We start from the raw sequence: 26956 nt of genomic DNA, 5'->3' as shown, positions 1-26956 counted from the left end.
CCCTAAGTTTGTGCTATTGGGAATTACTACAGAAATAGATCTGACCTGCCCACACCTGATCTTTGCCCTGCTAGCCTTGGTGGTGACAAAGAGAGATTTGGCACGTGAATGGGGAGCTCCATTGCCTCCAAAGTTGGGAGATTGGCGGAGAGGATTGGACATGTATATGGCGGCAGAGAGAGTGACATATAAATAAAGCTTGGGGCTGCCCCGTAAGTTCCACAAGGTCTGGGGGAAATGGAGGAAATACCATGGATTTGATGCAGGGCTGGGGACTGCCTGAGAGGCCGCCGCAAACATCGGCCAGGAAGTCGCCCTGGCCCATGGCCTATGGCTCAAGAAATTAGATATACAGTTACCCCCTTTGGCAGTGGGCATAGGTGGGATCATGGTGCTCGGTGGGCCAGGAACGGACGATGCTAAATTGATGCATGCAATTTTAATGCAGTGGATGGGGGCGGGGGCGGTGGGGTGCTTGGTGAGCTGGAAAATTAATTGATATGCCAATTGTTTGTTATTTATTTCAAAATGCCAATAAAAACTGTTTAAAAAAAATAAAAAAACAATGGCCAGAAAAGAGGGTTTTGACGGGAGCTCCCTGACTTGGGCCTAGTGGTATTTTGCTGGGTCTTGTCAGGATTTTGAAGGACACAGTCTTGGAGAGGTTCAGCCAAGTGTTCCCAATGACACTAAGCACTAGAAAAGCTTGGCTCTTAGTTCGAGCCTTGTGTGAGTGATGAGTTGGTATTGGAATGGTGGCCAATCACCCGAGAAGCACAGGGATTTTATGGGGCAAGCCTTAGGTATCGAGAATGTGACATCTGTTCTTTCCAAAAGAGAGAAAGTCTGACTTCTTGAGTCCTCCTCCCACCTCTTCACTGTTCACAGGTAACTGGGAGATGCGCTGCTGCCTTCTGCACATCTGTGCTCCTGGTAATTCCCATTCAAAGAAGGAGCAAACACTGTGGCATCATCCCCATTTTAAGAACCCACTCTAATCCTCTTCTGCCTCCTCCTGTACTCAACCCTCTTTCTTCCTCTTTTCCCCAACACTCGCTTGCTTATTCCTTGCCTAGTATGGTACTCCCAGGCTTTCCCATAGACAACAGTAATGTAAACTTATGTCTTTAAGATCCTATTTATTAATGAAAGCAGCATCTCTTGTAGCTGAAACTGTGTCCCGCCTTGTAAACCTTAACCGTATCTAATATTTTGATCGTCAATAATCTTCTATTACAAATTCTTCAAAACATAAGTTTTCTTGGTGAGTTCAGATTTGAACCTATTGTATTAGTGCATTTTCATCTATAACGCCTCAAATATTTGTTGCTTCTATATGGTTTGGCCAGTGCCTTAAGAATTGTTAACTGCTACCGAGGTCAATACTGCTTTTTTCTTTTAACGTAGTTTCTAGCCAGTTGAATTATGCCCAATGATTCGTGAAGGGCCCGATTCACATAGCCCACAGTAAACGTTCTACTCCTAGAGGGGTTCCCCTACATTTGTACCTTCAGGTGATTTACAGAGTGCCCAGGAATACTCGAGAAAAGTATTAGATTTCCTAAATGGCTCAAATATGTAAAATTTACATTTGCATAATTTCCCCCAGAAGTGTAATTATGCATTCATAAATGTGCATTGGCACATTGCATACCTATTCTCCGGGGCCTGGTGGATTTGGGAGTAACCAGCAATCCTTGTGACGAGTATTTCTGTTGTCTCTAGAACCAGAGGAAAGATGCACTACTGCTGATATCATATTATTCACCAAATACCTCCTCTGCAGGCCGTGACTTTCGGTGGGATCTGAGTGTGAAAAGTCTAGGCTTACCTTTGGTAGGCGGCGTTGGGTCGCACACCACGTTCAGCTTGCGCTTGTATAGTGCAATAAATATGTTGCCTATCAGTCTTCTTGTTTCTCAAGAAATAATAAGAATTTATACATAGTGCATTTAAATGCTTAGTGTCTTCAGGGAAGTCTTAGGGCAATTATAACAATCCTAAGAAAATGTCAGTGGTAACTCTTCAACTACTGTAACTAGTTCTGTACTGTATCCGGGTCTGGATCCCTTTGTGGAAGGGTACAGTCTCCAGTGTAAACTCTACACTCAAAATCCAGCAACAGTGTTTTCGACTCTGCCCTTGGATGGGGGAAGCACACGCATGATCTAGGCAGATCTTGTTTGGAGACTGTGCCTGGGAGCAGGTGTCCTCTCCGTTTCTGCATTGGTTAAGAAGCAGTGGCTGCAGTTCTTGACGAGTTGGCAGAGGTGTTTCCAGCGAGGGCGAAATAGATGAAAGCACAGCGAGGGCGAAGTCACATGGGCCATCATGGTTGACTCGACAGCGCAGGTCTGGGACATCCAGTGCAGTGGCGAACATGGAGGCATGTGCGCCCTGAAAGTCAGTTTGCAGGGGAGGAGGCGCATGAGCCCTCACATGCAGTCAGTACAAGTGCAGGTGTAAAGGTACTCATGTTCTCATGCTCAACTCTACACCACTTACACAGGCAACTATAAGATGTAGCAGTGGAAGGCCCAGGTACTCTGTGGATCACACTTGAGTCTGTACCGCTTACAGTGTTAGATCAAGCTGGTCTATGATCCAAGGCCTCTCATCCTGGCAATCTTAGGTTCATTCCAAATAGCAGCACTGTAAATGACTGATCTTGGCTCAACATGGCAGGCAATATTTTCTTCCTCTTTGAGTATATCCTCTGTCCCACGAGGTAAGGCGGCTGAAGTCCCTGTCTCTGCTCTCAGTCGTTCTCTGTCCAGGTGTCTAGAGTTCTTCCAAATGTAAATATGCCAGAGGGACAAGTTTTATTTCCGTAACCGATGATAGTTGGACATCAGCCAACAGGCCGAACCAATTCAAAGTTGGTCTAAACTTTGTTGAGGGAGCCAGTGACTCAAAAATGTATTTCTTTCAGGTGTAACATGCCTCCATGTCAACAAGATACCAAACTGAACTGTCGATTTCTTTTTGTAAATTGAAGCCTGTCCTCCTCCGCCCAACAATCGGATGTTTCTGATTCTTTTGGCTGAGTAGATCGCAGGATGCGGGGGATAGGCAGACCGCACATCTCTTTATGTTGGTGTGCAGCTGGGATCTCACCTTTGTCCACAGTCTCTTCTTCAGGTGTTGCTTCTCTAAGATTACAAACTAACCTGCTAGGCTGACTTGATCCAGGGAAAATGAGCAAGAGGATCCTTTGTGCTTCATTAAAGTGTATACGTTTATGTAATTTCTAACCAGACACCTACTTTTGCTCTTTTCCGTGTACATTTGCAAGGGGGGGAGTAGTGCAAAATGACAGGCAGGGAATGGGGAAGGTGGCAACTCTCATCACTACTAAACCCTGATGAGCACCTTCCAGTTACAGTTACATAGAAGTAAAATGGGTGCCCACCTAAGGGCACATTACTTTCCGGCATAATGAAACATATTGGGCCAGTCAGAATGAGAAAATGGGCCGCAGGGTGTCTTAAATGGAGAAGGTTATATTCGGCGCGTAACCCTTTCCAATTCGACGGTATTGTTATCGAACGCGACTTCACTTCCATACCGACGCGTTTCGAAGGACGACGACTACGAGAAACTCGAAGTAGTCCAGCCCGGGGTCCATGGAAAGGACTCCATTCAAAAAATGTCCAACGTGTGGTGCTAAGTTCCCACACAAGGACCTACACGAGGTGTGCAACCTCTGCTTGTCCCCTGAACAGGAATCCAGGGACTGTGAGGCCTGTGCAGCGTTCTCTTCAAAATCGACGATTAGAAACCGTCGAGCCCGAAGACACGAGGTATCGAGAATGCAGTCACAAGCAATCCCGGAGCTGTTCGAGGACCAGCACCCAGAAGAGGAGGAAGAAGAGGTCGACGAGGCGGGGTCTGAAGTGGACGAGTCCGACGTCGAGGAAATCGACGTCCAACAAACCGTGAGTGACGACGTCCCTTTACCAAAGAACAGACCCCGCACTGTGTCGACCCCGCCCTCGAGCCCGGTCAGACAACCGAAAAAAGTTTCCGACGCCCCGCCTTCGAGCCCGGCAACGAAACCGAAACCGAAACACTCGGTCTCCCATCATGGTGGTTCCGATAAACGGACCACATCGACACCGAAGCTCCAAGTCAAGGAAAGCTCGAAGTCGAAGCAGTCCATGTCGACACCGAAACACGTTTCGACGTCGAAAACACCCTCGACACCGGGGACATCTTCGATACCGAAGACATCGGATCCGAATAAAATCTCGGTGCCGAAAATACAAATGGACAGTCAGAAGAAAAAACACCTTTCGGACCCGAAAACTGCGGTACCGACACAGGAATACAAGACCGATCCTAAACAAAAGACTCTGTTTATTGATCCAAAAACTGGCAAGGTAGTCACAGAACTACCTAAAAAGAGGAAGAATGAACATTCGGACGACAAAACTCATCCGAAGAAGAGAACAATGGGGACAAATACAACTCCTCCCCTTCTCCAAAACCTAGACACACACCATCTTCTCCTCTTCCTCACAATAGACCAAATATTCCTCCCACACGACCATCTACACCTACAAGAGATGTAGAGAGTGACACAGGGGAGGGGGAACATCCTGGGGATGATGAAGACACAATCCCAGAGGAGGCAGACCCATGGGAAGAGTACAATGTAGGGTCAGATAACGATAACGACCCTGAATTGTATCCTTCAAAACCTTCACCTCCTGATGATAATACTGGTTTTGCGCAACTCATTAATAGAGCAGCAACATATCACAAGGTAGAACTACATGCAGAACCTCAAATAGAGGATTTCTTATTAGAAACACTACCTACTGCACAAAGAACATCAGGAACACTACCAATGCTTAAGGGCCTTCTCAGTCATACATCAGAGATATTCAAAGACCCAGTGAGGGCTAGGGTACTGAACCCAAGAATCGATAAGAAATATAGGGCAGCTCCAAAAGACCCAATATACATTAAAGGGCAAATTCCTCTAGACTCACTAGTGGTCACAAACGCTCGTAAGAGAGCAAACTCTTTATCTACAGGAGAAGCTCCACCTCCTGACAAAGAGTCTAAGCTAATAGATGCCTCTGGCAAGAGAGTAGCATCTCAAGCGGCAAACAGCTGGCGCATAGCTAATACGCAAGCACTACTTGCAAGGTATGACAGAGCGCATTATGATGAATTAGAAAAACTCATCATACATCTCCCTAAAGAACATCAAAAGAGGGCAGATCAACTCATACAAGAAGGGAAGTTAATTACTAACACTTCAATAAAGTGCGCCCTAGACGCGGCAGACACTGCAGCAAGATCTACAAACACAAGCATCATGTTAAGGAGACATGCATGGCTCAGGGTATCAGGGTTCAAACAAGAGGTACAAACATCGTTACTGAACCAACCTTTTGATGGAAAAACACTTTTCGGCACAGGGACAGATGAGGCCTTAGAAAAGATGAAAAAGGATACCGAAACGGCTAAATCAATGGGAGCATTGCAACAGCCGACACAAAGAGGTTCCTTTCGTAGGTCCGCCTATAGAGGAGGTTTCAAAAATACAGGTACAAGCCAGCAACAAACCTCTTTTACACCTACATCACCCAGAGGTAATACTAGAGGTGGCTACAGAGGTAGCAACAACAAGGGTAGAGGTCGCGGAAACAACAACAACCGCAACTCTCCAACCCCAAAGCAGTGACTTCATACAGCTCCCCCCAGACCATATAACACCAGTCGGGGGACGCCTATCACAGTTCCTACCTGTCTGGGAAAACATCACATCAGACAGGTGGGTGAGACAAATTATCCAACATGGTTATTGCCTGGAACTCACATCTACCCTACCAAACATCCCCCCCAAACAGCGTCCAATGAAACAAGATCACCTGACACTGTTAAAGCAGGAAGTACTATCCCTGCTAGGAAAGCATGCCATAGAGAAGGTTCCACAGCACCAACAAGGAACAGGAGTATACTCCCTATACTTCCTAATTCCCAAAAAGGATGGGTCTCTAAGGCCGATACTGGACCTAAGACCTCTCAACGCATACATAAATTTGGAACATTTCCACATGGTCACGCTCCAACAGGTACTTCCTTTACTGAAGAAAGGGGACTTTCTTTCTACACTGGATCTAAAAGACGCTTACTTTCATATCCCGATTCACAAAGCCCACAGGAAATACCTCAGGTTTGTGGTAGAAGGACAACATTATCAGTTCAAAGTCCTTCCGTTTGGTGTCACAACGGCACCAAAGGTGTTCACAAAATGCCTGGCAGTGGTGGCAGCTCACCTAAGAAGACAACAAATACATGTCTTCCCATACTTGGACGACTGGCTAATAAAGGCCAAGTCACAAGAGGAATGTCTTCAAAACACACAAAAGACAATTCAGCTACTACACCAGCTAGGGTTCACGGTGAACTACACAAAGTCACACCTACAACCAAGCAAGGTTCAACAATATCTGGGGGCTACTATAGACACAGAAAAAGCCAAAGTATACCCCAATCCAGTCAGGATCCAAACAATGCTTACAATCATTCAAAGATTCCAGCCACAACACTCACTACCAGCAAGAGTGTTCATGCAGCTATTAGGGATGATGTCATCCTGCATACTGCTAATACCATATGCCAAACTACAAATGCGTCCGCTACAAGAATGCTTAGCGACACAGTGGAATCAGGCTCAAGGACAGATTACAGATCTGGTGTTGGTAGACGACCGCACACACCGCTCTCTGAAGTGGTGGAACACAACAAACATTGCCAAGGGGCGGTCGTTCCTAGAACCAATTCCACAGGTGACAATAACAGCGGACGCATCGCTCACAGGATGGGGAGCACATATGGAGAAATATACAGTACAAGGAAGGTGGAGTGTGCGGGGAAAAAAGACTGCACATCAATTATCTAGAACTACTAGCGGTGTTTCTAGCATTGAAAGCCTTCCAAATACATGTTACCAACAAAACAGTCCTGATCAGAACAGACAACATGACAGCAATGTATTATATTCAAAAACAGGGGGGGACGCACTCTCTCCAACTATCCAGACTAGCACAGGAAATCTGGAGATGGGCCATTCCTCAAAACATCTATCTGTTAGCCGAACACCTACCAGGAGTCCAAAACCAGATAGCAGACATCTTAAGCAGACAGTCGGAACAAATACACGAATGGGAACTGCACCAACAGATACTGCAGCCATTCTTCCAAAGATGGGGACAGCCAGAGATAGACCTCTTTGCCACTCATCAGAACGCAAAATGCCAAAGCTTCGCGTCCAGGTACCCGCACCACCTGTCGCAGGGCAATGCGTTATGGATAAATTGGTCCAACAAATTTGCATACGGTTTTCCCCCTCTCCCACTAATCCCATTAGTGGTCAGAAAACTACAACAACACTCAATGACCATGATACTAGTAGCACCCACGTGGGCAAGACAACCGTGGTTCACCACGCTCCTGCAACTTTCACAAGTGCCACATCAAAAGCTACGAATTCTACCCATGCACCTTACACAGAACCATGGAGAAATAATGCACCCAGATCCCACACAATTGAACCTAGCGATCTGGCTCCTGAAATCCTAGAATTTGGGTACTTAGATCTACCCCCAAATTGCATGGAGATAATTAAACAAGCGAGACGTCCCACCACCAGAGCATGCTATGCAGCTAAGTGGAAGAGGTTTGCTATACACTGTACTAATAATAATATCAACCCTCTGGACGTATCAACAAAGGAGATTATTTGCTACTTATTACACTTACAGCAATGTAATCTAGCGTACACATCTATCAGGGTACACTTAGCAGCTATAGCAGCGTACCTACAAAACAGGCAGCACATATCACTGTTCAGAGTACCAGCGATAAAAGCCTTCATGGAAGGCCTTAAAAGAGTCATTCCACCAAGATTACCACCTTCCCCAGTCTGGAACCTCAACGTAGTACTCACCAGACTAATGGGACCACCTTTCGAACCTATGCATAGGTGCGAAATACAATTCCTTACATGGAAGGTGGCTTTCCTTATAGCCATTACCTCACTCAGGAGAGTAAGTGAATTACAGGCATTGACAATACAAGAACCATTCCTACAGTTACACCAGAATAAGGTGGTTCTTAGAACAAACCCAAAGTTCTTGCCTAAAGTAATTTCAGCATTTCACATCAATCAGCCAGTGGAACTACCAGTCTTCTTTCCAAAGCCACAGACGGTAGCAGAAAGGGCTCTACATACACTAGATGTCAAAAGAGCCATTTTGTACTACATAGAAAGAACACAAAACTTCAGGAAAACTAAACAACTATTTGTAGCATTTTCCCCAACACATAAGGGCAATCCTATCTCTAAAGCAGGCATCGCTAGATGGATTGTAAGATGTATACAAATATGTTACATTAAAGCAAAGAGAACATTAACTGTTCCTCCTAGAGCTCATTCTACACGAAAACTAGGAGCATCTATGGCATTCTTAGGGAACATTCCCCTAGATGACATATGTAGAGCAGCAACTTGGTCTACACCACATACATTCACAAAGCACTACTGTGTTGATGTACAGGCTGCACAACAAGCCAGAGTGGGCCAAGCTGTATTAAAAACTCTATTTCAAACAGTTGCGACAGACACTGGTGACCACCGCTAGGGAGGTAACTGCTGTACAATCTATTCATAAATGTACCATCTGCAGCCCATATGCCTCGAACGGAATATGCTACTTACCAGTATGCATCTGTTCTTGGCATAGAGGGCTGCAGAGTGGTACATGCCCTCCCTGCCTCCCCGGAAACCTGTGTCTGTCCCAACATTATCTTATTTAGATCCACTTACATGGGCATATCTTTATGTATTATACTACACTACTCCATCTAACCCTACTATGGCAAAGCAATCTAAGGATGGAGCCGATGCCCATGCGCACTAACACCAAGAGGAGGAGTCATCTATGACGACAAAGACTTCTCCAGAAGAAAAACAAGTGCAATCATCCGAGCCCAACACCAGATGGCGATCTATTCATAAATGTACCACTCTGCAGCCCTCTATGCCAAGAACAGATGCATACTGGTAAGTAGCATATTCCTTTTCATTCACAGAGAAAATATTTTTTTTTCTGTTGAAAAAGTGTTTTCTCTAAACCCCACTTAAACATTGAGGTATTATGTTTCACACTCTTGTAATGCTCTTGCATCTGCCTATCACGTGATTAAATATATGTGCATTACTGGGGCGGAACTATGAATACGTGCCACTTACGAGTTTTTGCGTGTGTAGCATCCTCTGCTTGGTACCCACGCAGAAATGCCTACTTTTCCATACCAAACAAATCTACCAATCCACCTTAACAATGTAAAATACCACCAGTCTTGTCTCTAAACCCGGATGGGGAATTTGTATTCAGAAAATAATTTTTGAGTTCTGTAGATTGGGCCCTAGGTGAGTGCTACTTTTGTGACTGTACAGTAGTCCTCTGGAGTGGCCATGATGGCTGTGTGGAAAAAAAACAAGTGAAGAAAGTGCAAACATTTTTTTAAAGATATTAAAGCCGACGAGATACTCTTCTTCAAAATACCCTTTTTCAAAGTATGCCGAAACCACATGTGGAGTGCCTTCTCTTGTACTTTTTTCAGGCTATTTTTAACTGGACGTTTGAAATCTTCTTGGCTGCCTGTTGTCTCCTAACACCTCATAGTAAGCTATGTGGTGTGGGTTTGCTCGCTTGCAGTGTCGGATCTGCTCACTCTTTAAGTTCCCTCTTCGAGCTTCCCATTTACTTTGATTGCTTCTCAGGGCTGTTATTGCAGCAGAATTGGCTCTTCGTATGTTATCCTCTCTACTTCTCACTGCATCTCTCCATTAAGCCTGATTGTTTACCACCTGGGCCCTTCCCCCTTGTGTTTTTCATGTTTTCCACGCGTAGAAGTAAACAAGCCTGCTATTATCTTTCCATGTTATTTCCTTCGATGCATGCGCTCCTGATGCAGCCACCTCCACCCAGAGCTCCTTTCATAGTCTCAACCTATAAGCATTTGTTCTCAACTCTCCTTCAGTAACGTCTGTCAGGCCCCTACTTTCTGGCTTGTCCTGCTCCACTGAAGAGGTCTGTGTTTGAATCCCTTTCGAATAATACTCACGCATCGAGAACATCAGTTCATGATTATTTGACATATCCTCCTGCTCCTAAAGCCAATAAGACATTCCTTCTTTGTATAGGAGGAACATGTAGGATGCATATACTGCTTGAAACCAAAGTGAAGAAGTACATGCCAGAAAGATATACGCCCCACCTATTTTGTCAAGTGTCGTACGCTTCCTGAACATCACCAGAAAGGCCACCCTTCCTGTTCCTTTTCTGGACTCCATCTTGGTGCTACATTGCCCCTATGTGAGGAGACCCGGACAGGAAGTTGCTCTTGTGGTGTGTTCCATGTTTTAAAACTACACCTTGTTTTCCAGACAAAAATACTTAAGAATGAAACGGGGGCGCGCATCTATGGGGGATATTAGTTTTTATTACTCACGGTGCACTGTGTTATCTCCTTGAGCAGAAAGCGAGCAAGGGACAGAGTCGAGCCATTGACCGCATGAAGAAGAAGATGTTCGAGAGCGAGTCCTGGCTGCTGATGAACTCGCCCACCATTCCTTTCCGGGTCCACAGCAAGAATGGAAAGGTAAGACGTGTGCATCCACCCTGGAGGGCTGGTGCTCTTCGATCTCCGCTCGGCCTCCTGCAGATCCAAATGTGAAGCTGGGTCTCGCTTTGAATTTGTTATTTTTAAAGTCTGACCTGGATTTGAGACCCTAGGCATGAATTAAAATTTGGGGCATTAATGATCTTCGGTAAATTAAGATACCTTCATTCAAATGTGGTTAATAACGAGCTGTGATTCCTCCGGGGAGCTCTTTCTAACTAGTGCAGGGATTTCAGCAAGTTGCTGAAAAGTGTGGCGGGCAAGTGTGTGTAACAGTAACAATGTCCGTAGGCAATGCTTAGTAACTTCAGGAAAGTCTTAGGACAATTATAACAACCATACGTAGACGTCAGTGGTCACTTTTCAACTACTGTATTTAGTTCTGTCCTGTATCAGGGTCTGGGCGCCTTAGTGGAAGGATAAAATGTCAAGTGTGAACACTTCGCTCAAAACCCAGTGTTTGTTTTTTCAGCAACAGTATTTCTCACTCTGTCCTTGGATGGGGGAAGCACACACAGGGTCTAGGCGGATCGTGTTTGGTGACTGTGCCTTGGAGCAGGCGTCCTCTTTATTTCTGCATTGGGTGAGAAGCAGCGGTTGCACTTCTTGGTGAAGAGGCAGAGGCCCTCCCAGCTCTGGAGAGCAGTGGTTCCCAAACTTTTGACTCCTGAGGACCCCCAATGAGTCACCACTGGAAGCCGGGGACCCCCAAGCAATTTGTATGAGTTAAATTACAAATATTAAAACAGTAATTCGAAAAAAACACACGTGTGCACACAAAACAAATACTCAAAGTACTAAGGATTTTGGGGCCAGATATACGACCATTTCTTTTAGCGCCTCGCAATTGGCGACAAATTGAGAGTGGCAAATTGCGAGTCGCTAAATGAAATGTACAACAGTGTGTTTAACACTGTTTGGGATTCCCAATGGAGTCGCAAATTGCGAGGCTCATTAATATCAATGAGCCTCTCGCAATTTGAGAGCCCGTTGGGAATGCTAGCCCTCCCAGGGATGGTGGCCTGCTGGGCTCAGCAGGCCACCATGTCTGGGACTGCTTTTAAATAAGTTGATTTAGAAAACTTAAAAGGACAATTTAATGGTCCTACGGTCGAATAATCAGCTATAAAGATTTCTTCAAATTAATGAAAAAGGAACACAATAATGTTCAACACAAAACAAATACAAAAAAAGAAAGACTAGACAGGTGTATATGAAAGTATTGAATTTATCATCAAGTTTCATCAAGAGCCATCATGTTTTTTTTTTCATTTGCAGTTTTATGTAGCGCGAACTCGACCCGAAGGTATTGGAGCGCTTTTACAGGAGCACCAGTTACATTACAGACGGACACATTAATTTTAGGCACAGATTGAGTGTTTTTCCCAGAATCACAGTGTGTTAAGCAGACGCCGATAGGCCAGAGTCGGCAGCTCTGACCGTTACGCCATATCGACTTGCCAGCGCAGCGCTGGGGGAACCAGTGCAGTGGCTAACACAGAGGCATGTGCGCCCCGGATGTCACTTCGCAGGGGAACTCTTAGATGCACGGGAGGAGGCGCATGAGCCCTCACACTGGGTTAGCACTGTGAGCCTGAGGAACAGGTGCAGGGGTGAAGTCTTAACCCGACAAATTGAGATCCAGGACTTTTGTTGGGTTAAAAAAATGCAAACGCCAATGCGTTATGACAATCAATAAGTGCAATTCAACATTAACAAGTTAAGGAGCTGTGAACCTATTGGTAAAAACTGCAGGAAATAAAAGCTAGCGTCTGATACGGAGTACCTGCACTTCTTTAATTTGAAAGGGAGAGTACCAGCAAATCTCAGCAGTGCTGCAATACATTTAATGGGGGAGTACCGGCACGTCTCAGGAGCAAGCGGGAACTCTAAACAGCAAGGGCCTGCAATTTTATAGTTCCATGTAAAGCACTGAATATCTGCATAAAAATATCACTACCTTTTATTTCCTGCACAGTTTTCACCGAACTACTCACAGCTCTTTAGCTTGTTGTTATTGAAGTGCAGATATTGTCTTTCATAACGCACTGGCGTTTGCACCTTTTTCACCCAACAAAAGTCCTGGATCTCCATTTGTCGATTCAAGACTTGTATTCCGTGCAAAACCCCTACACTCTATTTCACTGTACAGTAACTCCCACTACTAGAGGTAGCATTGCTAGCTAACAGAGCCCTCTGCTGGACATTTCTATTACTGCATTTTCATTCTGACCCTCACAAAGGTATAGTTTTTTGTTTGTTTTTCAAATCATTTTAAAGAGTTTTGTATAAGTTTTACATTTCTCCAGTAGACCCCCCCCCAGTAATTGTTTACAAAAGAAACAAAGCAGTAAGACAATAGTCAAATCTGAAATTATTATAGTACATGTATAGGCTTCCTGCCAAAACCATCTTAAAAAGAAGCAGGCATACTTCATTTCTGATAGATACATCTGCCGTGTGGATTCCTCACCTTGTGAATATCCCCCTTGCGTCAGCAACGTTCGGAAATTTTCTTCGTAGCACGCCGACGTGGGCGACGTCACAGGAGCACGGCATCGCGCGCGACTCCGTCTGACGTCACCGACCCCATATCAGGTCCACGCCGGCGTGATGACGTCAGTTCCCTTTTTTCCGCGTCTTCGACGCTAACGGTTTTCGGGATCTTCTGAGATACTTAGTATCTATCTGTTATTTAATTGTCACTGTTTCTCTTTTGCGACTTGTTTCTTCACCGAAGATGTCGTCGAGGAAAACAGGTTTTAAGCAATGTAGGTCTTGTGCCTGCATGATGTCCATCACTGACCCACATAAGGATTGTTTGTGGTGTCTTGGTTCGGATCACGACGTTAAAAACTGCAGTTCCTGCTTTAAAATGAACCCAAATGCGCTTCGAGAGCGTGAAGCTAAACTACTTTTAGCGAAGGTAAAGCAGGATTCTGGAAGATATTCGAGGTCGACGTCGAGATGCTCGAAGTCGAAGCAAGGGTCTCGATCGAAGTCGAGGTCGGCGTCGAGATCCAGAGCGGGTTCGAGATCCAGAGCGGAGTCGAGATCCAGAGCGAAGTCGAGGTCCAGGGAGAGATCTAGGTCTAGATCCAAGTCGGCTTCAAGTCACGCTTCGAGTTCCTCGAGGAGAAAACATAAGAGGAGGAAGCACAGTTCAAAACATCATTCAGGGAAGGAATCCTCTGACTCAAAGAAAAAGTCTCACAAACACCGTAAAGACTTTGTCTCTCCTTCTCCTGCTTTGTCAATCGAAGGGTCTCCGACTCCGGAGCCAGAACCGGATCCAGTTTCATTACATCCTTCGGAACATGAAGAGGAAGATGAAGTGATTCCTCAGACTCCGACTCCGATGGAAACTCCGGTGGATCCTGAAGGTCAGAGTGAACATGTGTCTGAACGACCTCCGTTGGAGCATCCGGTAGGTTCGTACCCTCCCTTTCCTGGTACTGGTCAGGATCCCTCGCATTTTCTCAATGCGATGTTTGGAGTATATTCCAGGGCGATGTACCCCACTGGAGCACCTGTTGGTCCCATGGGTCCATTATCGTATAATTTGGGTATTCCTCAATCATACGCCCCAGCTCCATTTATGCCTTTTATGCCGGCGCCTCTTGCACCTTGGCTCAGTACGGCTCCACCGAGGTCCTCGACTCCGCATGCGGCTTGGCCGACTCCGGATCGACCTCGTAGTCGAGATCGAGGTACCACACCTGTCTATGAGTCTCATCCTGCTGCTCCAGCTCCTCGTTCGACGTCGGAACCGGCTCCGTCGGAGTCGTTACCGAATCCGTCGACTTCGATTCGATTGGAGTGGTCGAGACGAAGGGCTCAACGTCTTCTCAAACAAAGGGAAGAGGAAGATTCGGATGTGGAAGAAGGCGAACTTCCTGATCATGATGATGATTTTGAAGACCTTCGTGATGCTAGTGGTCTGGAGCTCTCTCCTGAGTGGGGTCTACCTTCGACTTCTGATGTTCCTTCTAGGGATGTGGCACCCTACCATGTGGTGATTAAGAAGGCGGCTGATCTTCTCAACTTGAAGCTGCCCACGGTTGAGTACAAGCCCAACATCCTCACTGAAGTCTTACACTCTCCTTCTTCCATTGTCGAACCTACGCTGCCTTTCACGGATGCCTTGTCGGATCCAATTAAAGAGATTTGGAAGAGGCCATTGTCTGCTCCTGCAGTTTCGAGAGCTATTGCGAGGCGCTATAGGGCAGCTCCTGATGACCCTGCATTCCTTTCTACGCATCCCTCTCCAGAAAGTCTTGTGGTGCAGGCGGCTTGCTCTAACAAGGCTGCGGGTTCTTTCCCTCAAGTGCCAGCTGATAAAGAATCAAAGAAATTAGATCAGTCTGCGAAGAAGACTTTCTCTTCTGGGAGCATGGCTCTCAAATCAACAAATGCTACTTGCCTTTTAGGTAGGTACGTGCATGCTCTAATGGACTCAGTTAAGCAATTATCACCTAAACTTCCTGAGGAGGATAGGAAGAACTTTAATGAGGTGATCTCTGACACTCAAGCTGCTGCACGTATGATCATTCAGAGTGGCATGGACACAGTAGATTCTGTTGCCAGAATTATGGGTTCTTCTAATGCGACCAGGAGGGCCGCGTGGTTGAAGTCCTCTGATTTCTCGGCGGATGTGCAGTCTACGTTGCTGGACTTACCTTTTGAAGGGACTGGCCTTTTTGGTAAAAAAGCTGATGTAGCCTTGGAAAGGTTTAAGGATAGTCGTGCCACTGCAAGATCTCTGGGTCTCCAGATGAGAGGGTCAACGACTAGAAAGTTCAGAGGATTTGGTAGATCTTCTTTTCGTCCCTTCAAACAAGGTCAGCAACAACAGCAGCAGCAGCAGAACCCTCTGTACAGGTCCTACAGAGGTAGACAGAAGGGTCGTGGACGTGGACGTCAAGTCTCCTCTTCCTCCACTTCCTCCAATAATACCCAACCCCCACCGCATCAGCAAAGCAGCCCTAGATCCACCATTCTGGATCATGTGGGGCCAGTAGGGGGCCGGCTTACTCATTTTCTACGAGATTGGGAATCGGTTACATCAGATCTTTGGGTTCTCAATCTCGTAGAGAATGGGTATGCACTTCCTTTTCAGGAATTCCCTCCCAATTACCCTCCTTGCCAAGGTTATTGTTCAGAGGACCACCTGCTTCTCTTGCAGGAAGAAGTCCTGACTCTGTTCCGAAAGGGTGCAATAGAGGTGGTTCCAGAGCAGGAGAGGGGTCAAGGGTGCTACTCCCGGTATTTCTTGATTCCCAAGAAGGATGGCAGGCTTCGGCCGATCCTGGATCTCAGGATTTTGAACCTCTATCTCAAACAGGAGAAGTTCAAAATGCTCACCCTTGCTCAGGTTCTTCTGGCGCTGATGGAAGAAGACTGGATGGTGTCGATCGACTTGCAGGATGCGTATTTTCACATCCCCATTCTGAAGTCGCACAGAAAGTATCTCCGTTTTACGGTGGGATCGCAGCACTACGAGTTTGTGGTCCTTCCGTTTGGACTTACTACTGCGCCTCGAGTTTTCACCAAGGTGATGGCAGTGGTGTCTGCGCATCTCAGAAGATCGGGGATACCTGTGTTCCCTTATCTGGACGATTGGCTGATCAAGGCGGAATCGCCGGAGAAGGTGCTCCATCATCTGCAAGAGACAACTCAGTTGTTGCACAGGTTGGGTTTTTCAATAAATGTACCCAAGTCTCACCTGGTGCCCTCCCAGCGCAACCTGTTCATAGGTGCGGTATTGGACACTACTGTATGTCGTGCATTCCCTCCACCTCAAAGGATTCTCGACATACAGGAGATGATTCCCTTATTCCACAATGGAGCGGTTGTTCCAGTCCTGAAGGTCCTTCGTCTGCTCGGTCTGATGGCTTCTTGCATTCTGTTGGTCAGTCATGCACGCTGGCACATGAGGGCACTCCAGTGGTGCCTCCGCAGGCAGTGGTATCAACACAACGGAGATCTCAGGGAGTCAGTGAGGATCTCCAGAGAAGCTGCAGCGGATCTGTCTTGGTGGGGCGTGGAAGGCAACCTGTCTCAAGGAAAGCCTTTTCATCTTCCCCCATCGGTGACCACGGTGATAACGGATGCATCCACTCTCGGGTGGGGTGCTCATCTGGGAGACCTGGAGGTCAAGGGCTTTTGGTCTCGAGAAGAAAGGTTGTTTCATATCAACCTTCTGGAATTGCGGGCGATACGTTTGGCGCTCAAGGCCTTCCTCCCTTCCCTTCGCGGTCGGTCAGTTCAAGTCCTGACGGACAACACGACCGCGATGTGGTACATCAACAAACAGGGAGGAGTAGGGTCGCAGTGTCTCTGCAGAGAGGCTCTGCGGCTCTGGTCCTGGGTTCAGGACCATCAGATTTGTCTGGTGGCAAATCATCTGGCCGGGGTTCTGAACGTTCGTGCAGACAGTCTCAGTCGGCAGTACTCTGCCGACCACGAGTGGAGGCTTCACCCGGAGGTTGTTCACGACATCTTTCAGATGTGGGGGACTCCTCGGGTGGATCTATTCGCCACTCGCGAGAATGCGCACTGCCCGTCTTTCTGCAGTCTCCAGTATCCGATGCAAGGAGCCTTGGGGGACGCGTTTCAGTTGAGTTGGGGAAATCAACTCCTTTACGCGTTTCCCCCCCATACCCTTGATTCCTCGGGTTCTGAGGAAGATTAGTCAAGACCGGGCCCAAGTCATATTGGTCGCCCCGGATTGGCCAAGAAGGGTGTGGTATTCGGACCTACTCCACCTCTCCTCTCACCCGCCGCTCCGTCTCCCTCACAGGGCAGACCTCCTCTCTCAGATGGAGGGGCAGGTTCTACACCCCCACCTCCAGACATTACACCTTCATGCCTGGAGATTGAACGGGGCAACTTGAGTTCTTTTTCTCTCCCTCACGATGTGGTGGATGTCATTCTCTCTGCCAGGCGCGACACCACTAAGTCCATCTACTCCTATAGGTGGTCGAAATTTGTTTCTTGGTGCAGGGAGAGAGATATTGACCCTTTGAAGGCTCATTTATCTAATGTTTTACAATTTGCTCTTTATCTGGCGCAGCAAGGTTTGGCTGTGGCCACGGTCAAGGGGTATCTTTCGGCCTTATCGGCGTTTCTCTGTTTGCCGGATCAGCCCTCTCTCTTTAAATCTCCGGTGGTTTTAAGATTCTTGAGGGGTCTCATAAATATGTTCCCTCCTACCCCTTTTGTTGTTCCTCACTGGGATTTGAATCTTGTGCTGACCTTCTTAATGGGTTCTCCCTTCGAGCCCTTGCACAAGTGTCCATTGAGGCTTCTCTCTTTTAAAACGATCTTCCTCGTTGCAATCACCTCGGCAAGGAGGGTGAGTGAGCTTCAAGCTCTTAGTTTCAAGCCCCCATTCCTGACCATTCATGCTGAAAGGATGGTTCTTAGGACCAGGGCTGCTTTTCTGCCTAAGGTGGTGACTCCTTTCCATCTTGGGCAGTCCATTACCCTTCCTACCTTCTATCCTCCCCCACACCCTTCCAAGGAGGAGGAGAGACTGCATCGCCTGGACCCTAAGAGGGCGGTGTCTTTCTATCTGGACAGGACTAAAGACTTCCGGATGGATGACCAGCTGTTTGTTGGTTTTGCTGGCTGCAAGAAGGGCAGAGCGGTGCACAAGCGCACTCTTTCCAGGTGGATAATCCTGTGCATTAAGATCTGCTACTCCCTTGCGGGTAAGGACCCTCCTGAGGGTATTAGAGCACATTCAACTAGAGCAAAGTCTGCAACTTCTGCTGTGTCTAGGGGTGTACCTGTTGAGGATATTTGCAGGACCGCCACTTGGGCCTCCCTCCACACTTTCGCGAAGCATTACTGCTTGGATACCGAGGTGAGGAGGGATGGCCACTTCGCGCGCTCTGTCCTCCAAGACTTCCTGGTGTAGCAGAGTGGACGCCCTCCTCCGGGAGTGGGGACTGCTGTGGGAATCTATTCACAAGGTGAGGAATCCACACGGCAGATGTATCTATCAGAAGAACAAGTTACTTACCTTCGGTAACGCTTTTTCTGGTAGATACTATATCTGCCTGTGGATTCCTCACATGCCCACCCGCCTCCCCGTTGTCCACTCTGCTATACCTGGTCTTTCTGTGTATATGGTTTATACTATTGTATTGATTTTGTTCTATATGTACTGTGTACATTGTATATTTGCATATTTGCTATCGTTTGTCCGTCCGTGTGCCTCGAAGGCATGGAAAAAAGGGCGGAACTGACGTCATCACGCCGGCGTGGACCTGATATGGGGTCGGTGACGTCAGACGGAGTCGCGCGCGATGCCGTGCTCCTGTGACGTCGCCCACGTCGGCGTGCTACGAAGAAAATTTCCGAACGTTGCTGACGCAAGGGGGATATTCACAAGGTGAGGAATCCACAGGCAGATATAGTATCTACCAGAAAAAGCGTTACCGAAGGTAAGTAACTTGTTCTTCCGAGCATCCATCTCAACAGGAAGCCATCTCTGTGGCTTATATGTACAAAAATTAGGAATGGCACGTTCCTAATTGTAATTCTTTGTGAATCGCAATTAGGAAATAGCTATTCTTAATGTAGGAAACTCTTTTGAGTTCCATTAGCGATTCTTAGTGGGTCATAATAGACCTACCTCATGAATAATAATGAGGTAGGTCACAATTTGCGGCTCGTCTTGATTCGCTACCATCACCGGGATGGTGCCCTGCTAGGGTCAGCAGACCACCATGTCTGTGTTTGGTGTTAAATAAGGCAATCCTTTTTTTTTTGTTAAAAATCGCAGCCTGATTTCCTTACGGGGAAAACAGGATGCGTTTAAAAAGGAAAAAAATATATAACTTTGAAGTTTCAGTTTTTAAGAGTCGGCAGTAGTCCTTGGGAACACTGCGTGCTCTTAAAAATTATTTTGCCAACCATTCTCAAAGGGGAAGGGGTCCCAGTTGCGAATAGGCTACCACCATTTTTCAAATGGCAGTAAATTGAGATGTTTTGCGACTCCATTTCAGTTGCAAAACTTTTCTATGTACCATTACAATTCGGTATTAGGAAATGACGTCCTCAACATGCTCCTTCCAAATACCGAATCGCAAAACACAAATTGCAATTCGGTAACACGTTATGAAATCACTATTTGGACTTTGTACACCCCAAAAAATCATTTTCCCATTCGCAAATTGCCCTATTCTGCAAATTTCGACCGTTTACGGCTGAAAAAATGCTTTGTACGTCTAGCCCTAGATTACTTAGTACCCACCTCTACAAGACTGGTTTCCTGCTAAAGCCATCTTTAAAAGAGGCCTCATCGCCCAGCATCCATCTCAACAGGACTCCACCTTCGAATTTCCCAGCATCTAATTCTACTGGAGTTGGCAGCACTGCATTTCCCAGAAACAGTTTCTACAGGAAGTGATATCACTGCGTTTTCCACCAAATTCATCTTTAAAAGAGGAAACCAGGCAAGCAGAAGACATTTCTCAGCGTCCACCTCAAATTTTGGGATTTCCCAGGATCCATCAATACAAGAAGTGACATCACGGGGATACACCTGTAAATCATTTCCCTTTACATTCTGACACTTCCTTGTTCTTTGGTGTTTCCTGAGTGAAAATTATTTGGAAAAAAAACATGCCATTCACTACAATTTAAAACATTTCATAGAATGTATAGTTTTGAGATACCATAAAATGTTTGCTTCCCTTCCGTATGTCGAAATATTTTTTTCTTATACTTTTTTGTAAACAACTTTACAAACCTTGCAGCTCGGTTACCACATTATTAAAACAAGTCATATTGCCTTTGCCAATGCTTGTTTAATTAGGGATGAAACTGTTTCTTTAGTCCTTACGGTTGATCATTCTTTGTGTTGTCATATAAGGATAATGCTACGTTCTCTGTACCTGTTCCATGCCCAAAGCAATCATGGACCTAATTAAAACAATTGGGATTCAGAAACAAACTAGAGGTCTTGCGGTCCCTAACACGTAATTAATCACTCTTCTTGGAGCTCACCTCTGCCTGTTCCCACCACTCCCCGAGAGATCTTTCCACACAGCTCACCTGGCCTGAATTGGCTTCTGAGAAGAAAACAGCAACTAATCTGATCCCCTCGTACCCCTCCATACCAAACAACTGTAGTAAAATCTTTCCCCAACTCTAATAACCAGCACCGATATAATTTTAGACAAAGTTAAATGTGTTAACAGCCATCCGCATCACATCAAATAGTAACCTTCAATGTGCATGGACACCAAATGTCCATGGCTCGTCCTGAAACTTAAATATCTTTCTCTTCCATTTTGTTGAACACTGGGTGCTACCCTTATTGCAGTGACATCACGGTCAGCACTACCCTCCGTGCAGTGACATTAGTAGAACCTTCCTTTACTATAGTTGTGCCCTGCTGGATTTGTAAAGACTGCTGCACATCTAGCCAACGAGAACTCTCACTGCAGTAATATCACACTGGGAGAGCTGGCCTTGCGGCAGTCGCATCCCCTTGTGCGCTTTCAGTAGCATCATCCCGCAATTTGCTCTTATTGGAGGGGTAACACACATGAAACCAAACTTACTGTGGTTGCTGCAGGCAGATGTTACTGAGATCTGCCCCTTTTGTAGTAGCATGTACTGGATAGCTGCATCACTGGAGAACTGAGTTTTCTTCCACTGGCATTGGTACTAACCTCACAATAGCAGCATCACACTGGGAGTGGCCGTGCTTGCAGTTCAGTGACATTACAATGTGATGTGCCAGTGCAGCCGTTACATCAGTGTGAGCTACCAATATTGTGTCTACAGCAGTTTGTATGCTGTACTTCCTGAGTAACATCATATTTTGATGTGATATTACTGCAGGAATATCATACTGGGTCTAGCCATCACTGCAGGAGCCACATCACAAAGGTCTTCTGTAAACCCTCTGTCAGACAGACACAATTAAGCAGAAGCACAGATGTTTGGAAGGAAAAGTCCTCTGCATGATAATGGACGTGCAACCCTGCTTTGAGTGCCCGGCTATACTGATGTCTGGATCCCTAATGCTGATTTTTGTTGTCATAGGTGAACACTGCACATGTGTGTGTGCAGTGACAGAGGTCACTTATTGGTAGTGCTTACTTTGAGCTGGTGGTTGCTGGCGGGGGCCACCAGCAGTCATTTTTGGGGACCAACACTTATTTTTCCTCATCAGACATTTACCGGGAGCAAGAGCGGGCAAGACAATGAAAGGGGAAAGATCTAGGAGAGAGAGACAGAAAAATGTTTACAAAGGGAGAAAGCAGGAGCCTGCAAGAGTGAGAAAAAGGAGCAGTGCGTGTTGGGTAGTGACTTGAAGAGGCATGAGGTGGATTTAAGACTACACAACTCTGGCAGTCAGCGTGCTCCTATTTGAGGTAGGCTTCTGAGTAGACCTTTGGGGTACCAGTGCTCATGCTATTACAGATTAACCCCTTCCATGCTTATGACGAGCTGAGCTCGTCATGAGGCACAGTGGAGCTGTGCTCATGACGAACTGAGCTCGTCATAACGGCCGCGGCCCTCCCACGGGCAGCTAATTCCCCGCCTGTGCGGGCGTTCTAAAGGAGTTGGCGGAGCCGTGACAAATCCAGCTCATCATGAGCACAGCTCCACAGTGTAGCATAACAAGGTGGGCTCGTCATGAGCACTGAGCGGTGCAGCTCACGGCGCACCCCCGCACTGCGGGGGAATTAGCCCGCGTGGAAGGGATTAAACACTCCTTGTTGGGACTGGGAAGGGCACCCTAAGTGCTACCCTCATAGCGGTTAGAGGCTACTGCCTTCGCCAGGAATTAAATAGCACAATCGTGGTGGTGGCAGCATAACTTGTAGTGGTCAGTAGGAGTAAACCGGTCCTTTTTAACCTGTTCCCTGGAGTCAGGCCTATAGGCTCACCCATTTTAAAGATTCTGCTGTTGTGTGCTTAATTCAACCTTGGCTTACATAAGTTTGTTGTGTATTGCTGTGCGATGCATGAGCGGTGTGTCTTTGCTGAATATATGTGTCTGGGAAGGGTACAATACACGGATAATGCAGTACTGTGCAGTGCATTCATGTTAAATACTTGTGCTTGATATGTGTGCCTATGAGTGGTACAGTACAGAAAGGATGCAGTACGTGCAGTTAAATGCATTTACTGAGTGTATGTGTACCTGTGAGTGCACAATACATGGCGGGCCCTGGGTTCCATTTTGTTTGACCTAAGCCTGCATGGTGAAAGATGAGGAGATAGAGGGATCCCCAAAAACAGATGTGTATTGCTTCATTCCTGTATGCTGGCTGGGACACACCCTGGAGAGGGGAGAGCCAGGCTTCGCCCATACACTTCAAAGGGTACTGTTTGATTCAGTGAGTGATCACAAGTGGTTTGGACACATATCAGGAAGGAGATGGGGCTGATAACATAATGCTAAAGAGTAAGGCTGGGGCCCTGGGCTACCCTTTTGATGCACCTATCGATGACATTCAAGTGTTAACTCCGGTCACTTCCATGGACTGTGCTGTGGGGCTTCCAGCTTTGGCAGAATCATTTCAAGAGGAAGAAGAGGGCAGAGGAGTGGGTACTTCAAAAGAAGCAGACAACCTTTAAAGACTCAGACTCTAAATCACATTTGGTGTCTGGAAATGGGCAATAAGAAGGGGAGTTTCTGACCCTACTATTAGTCATTTGCCAAGCAGCCAGATGGGCTGTGTGAGAAGGGTAAGCTCTGCAAGATTTCTACCTGTGACCAGCACTAGAGACCAAGGCCTGCTAGTCTTCCTGCTGAGTAAGGGGACATCACCCAGGGAATCCAGGACCACCTGACATGTGGCACCAGATCCCACCTGCTTGTCGAGACCAATGTGCCCTGTGATGAAGAGGAGAGTGTTGGAGGGAGCGAGGTCCAGTGGGGAGCCTGGTCGAGTATAGTCCCTTTGCAAGCCCATGTGTAGTGGGTGGCAGCATCCCCGTATGCCCGGAGGGGCCGCTGTGAGAAGACTGCCATGCGAAAGGGCTAAGGCCATGTACGGTAGTGTGCCTCAAATGTGTTCCCAGTCCTTTCGCTTTAGTGTTGTAGCCAGCTCCTGCTTGCATCATGACTGTAAAATATGCAAGAAGCAAGAAAGGTATTGGTTGTGTTGGCAGGAAGTGTGCATTTTTATCACCATTCCCTGTGGGGCCACTGCCAAAGACTTCACTGTGCAAATCTGGCCGGAGCCCATGAGGATACTGTGACCCTGCATGCCAGAGGGGGGTCATCGGCACCAACAAGTCAGGGTACCTGGTCAGAACTCAACCACTCCCCCCTCCTGTCCTAAAAGCGGGAGGTAGCAGAGACTTACCCTGCAAAGAGGAGCCGCTGAGAACCATTGATCAATGCAGAGGCACGGCTGCATGTATGGACTCTACAGCCACTGAGTGCAACCTGCTATGATTTTGTGCAACAAACTCCCCTGAATGAATTGCTGCTGCTCCAACTGCTGTGGATGCAGCGCCTTCAGGAACTCTGGTCGCTCCGATCATGCGCGGTGCAAGTAAGATTGATTTTGGGCCAATCGGCCTGGGGAGAACTCGCTACTGGTTAGACGCGCGGCGCTGGCAAACTGTTGAAATTAAAATCAAGTCATAGTTGACTTGAGTGTTGGACTGCTTATGGAGCTTACCCTGAATGTTGCCTAAAGTGAATAGGGAATATCCACTAGCGCTAGAAGCAAGGAGGGAGTGGGACCCGGGGAAATGCTCCTCCGCAATGTAAAAAAATAAAACAATATTTCAGTATCGGTTCATTTTGATTTAGTCACAGTGTCTGCTGGGACAAGGAAGTACCAGCACCAAGGTGAGAGGCGGTGGGAAGTAGGTAAGTTCAAATGTTTTTTTTGTATTATTATTATGCCCCCCCCCACCCAGTGCCCCCTCCCGTGCACCCTCCCATGTTTCCCACTGGCCCCAGGGCCTACTCCCACTGCCCACCACTTTTTGTATGTGGCAGCAGCCACTGCACTGAACAAAACACTAAAGCCTTGACCTCATGGGGCCTTTATAGTTGTTTGAGAATGTCATCATTTTTTCCTTTGTGTTTAGGCACTAGAAATAAAATACTTTTCTTTTTTCATAAAAGTGAGTATTTGGCTGGTGCTGCTGCACAAATTTTGAGTTGTGAACCTATGTTCACTCCCCTGTATCCACCTTCTCCCCGAGGAAACTGTGGAGTGCTCAGACCATGCTATTCCTGAGAGTTAAATGCTGAAGGGGCGCTTGGCCCAGTTGCCCAGAATCCATAGTAGGTCGGGCCCTGGGACATCAGGAGTAAAAGGCCACAACACCCCATTTGCCCCAGTAACCCATGCTTGCAAAAAACTGCAATTGAGAGTTCCAATCCTACTGAAACACAAAACAGAACAATACCTCAAATCTTTTTTCATTCAATGAAGCAAAATATTAAAAAATTGTAAGTAGATTTTTCAAAATGATAAGCAGGAAATGATCATTTTGCTGTAAAGAGGGTTCAGTTGAAGAAGAGTTTGTCAGTTCTTGGTGTAACTCATAACCTAATAGCTGTGAACCAGATACTTTGAAGAGACCCTTTCTGCTTTGAAGGATGTAAGCAACAGAAATAAGGAAACATATTAAAGATAACTATCAAGAAATGGAGACCCTAGGACAGACGTTTACAAAAAATGCAAGAAACAGAGGCGGTAAAGCACAGATTTGAGAAATACAGCAAGGAACTCTGCATTCAACAGAGATGGACATGAACTCAGTCGAGCCATTAAAAATATAGGAGCAGGAATCAGCCTGCTGAGAACCTCTAAACTGGTGTGCGGCATGTATGGTTGTATACTAAGGCATTGTTAGGAAAAAAGGAGATGAACACCTACCATTTGTGTGCATTTGTACTGTTATGTCCAGAAATGCTTGGAAACCAATGTTTGTCACACTCTGCACTATACAGATGAAACTATATTTAAAGCAGAACCTCCGATATGGAATTCAGTGCTGCTTGGTATCAACTTTAGGAAAACCTCTAAATTGACATTTCAGAAACAGATTTTAAACTTCTAGAAAGGTGCACTCCTGCCTCTGTAGGGTGGGTGGAAACAGGACACCTAAATCTTACGAAAAGCATGCACTGACAAATCCCATGATTAAGATTTTTTCTGAGATGGATATATTACACAGTACTCTATTTATGTCTGGATTTAGATGTCTTAAGTGTTCATGAAGTGGCAGGTACTGATAAGTGCAGTTTGGAGTTATACCAATATGCTATGCAACTACGCTGTACAACGGCGACTGTTCAATAATCAATGTTGTAACCCCTATTTTTGCATTGTTTTGTATTGGTTCTTTATTTCTTGAGTATTTTTGCACATTATATGGTATGGATTGTATGCCAACCCTTTGTACAATGTCTCTTGTTGATGTTTGAAAGAGTAAAGTTTTTTGTTTTTTATTAAATAAAAGATATGTAACGGTCTGTTATCTGTTTCTAGAGCTACTTGTTCCTGTTATCCTCCGATTACGAGAGGGCAGAGTGGAGAGAAGCGATCCAGACTCTCCAGAAGAAAGGTAAGGCCGGAATGTGTTCCCAGTCCTTTCACTTTAGTGTTGTGGCCAGGCAGCCAGCTCCTGCTTGCATCATGACTGTAAATTATGCAAGAAGCAAGAAAGGTATTGGTTGTATTGGCAGGAAGTGTGCCTTTTTATCACCATGCCCTGTGAACACTAATACTCAACCTTTTAATCACTGAACTATAATTAAGACTTGGAATGATTTCTCAAAAAAAGAGGTATTTTCCCTCTTTCAGTTTGTCCAATTTTGTTCAGTAGCCTTTTGATAATTGGAGTGTTCAGTGGGAAAGTATAGGGGGTGAAGACATCCTCCCTGACAAAGATAATTAGAAAAAATGCCATTACATCCTTGTCTCAGCTTGTGGTATGGCTGGCAAAAGGACTGTTGGCAAGCAAGCTCTTCTTATAAACCTCGGCATAGCTATGAACACTGGCTGCCTCTCCACACCAGCTGTTGTTACTATTTTGCATGACTCAAGCTATCCGCATCAGACAAGTCATGTTGCCAAGTTCCAATAGCCCAACAATCCAGCAGCAGCTGTGGTACCACAGTCGCCCATTGCAGGATTGTGTACAACTAACCTTGGTGTCTGGTTTTGTCTTCCCTGTATCTATCATTTCCCCCTTATCTCTAAAATTTCCATTTGACCTCACTCAGACTTCCCAATATCAT

The 26956-nt window shown here is 46.3% G+C and overlaps 1 protein-coding gene across 4 annotated transcripts in view; it reads left to right on the top strand.

The window, feature by feature from the left end:
* Positions 1 to 26956, top strand: part of ABR (ABR activator of RhoGEF and GTPase) — a 1246002-nt gene that overhangs the window by 934827 nt on the left and 284219 nt on the right. For all 4 annotated transcript variants that reach the window (XM_078679999.1, XM_078680002.1, XM_078680000.1 and 1 more), the window contains 2 exons: positions 10564 to 10686; positions 26205 to 26280. In XM_078679999.1, coding sequence (XP_078536125.1) covers positions 10564 to 10686; positions 26205 to 26280 — 199 coding nt within the window. The remainder of the gene's footprint in view (positions 1 to 10563; positions 10687 to 26204; positions 26281 to 26956) is intronic.

Source organism: Lissotriton helveticus, chromosome 3_1 (genome assembly GCF_964261635.1).
Source record: "Lissotriton helveticus chromosome 3_1, aLisHel1.1, whole genome shotgun sequence".
In the NCBI taxonomy this organism is placed as follows: domain Eukaryota; kingdom Metazoa; phylum Chordata; class Amphibia; order Caudata; family Salamandridae; genus Lissotriton; species Lissotriton helveticus.
Note: the sequence above shows the minus strand (reverse complement) of the source record. Positions and strands in the feature narration are given on the sequence as shown.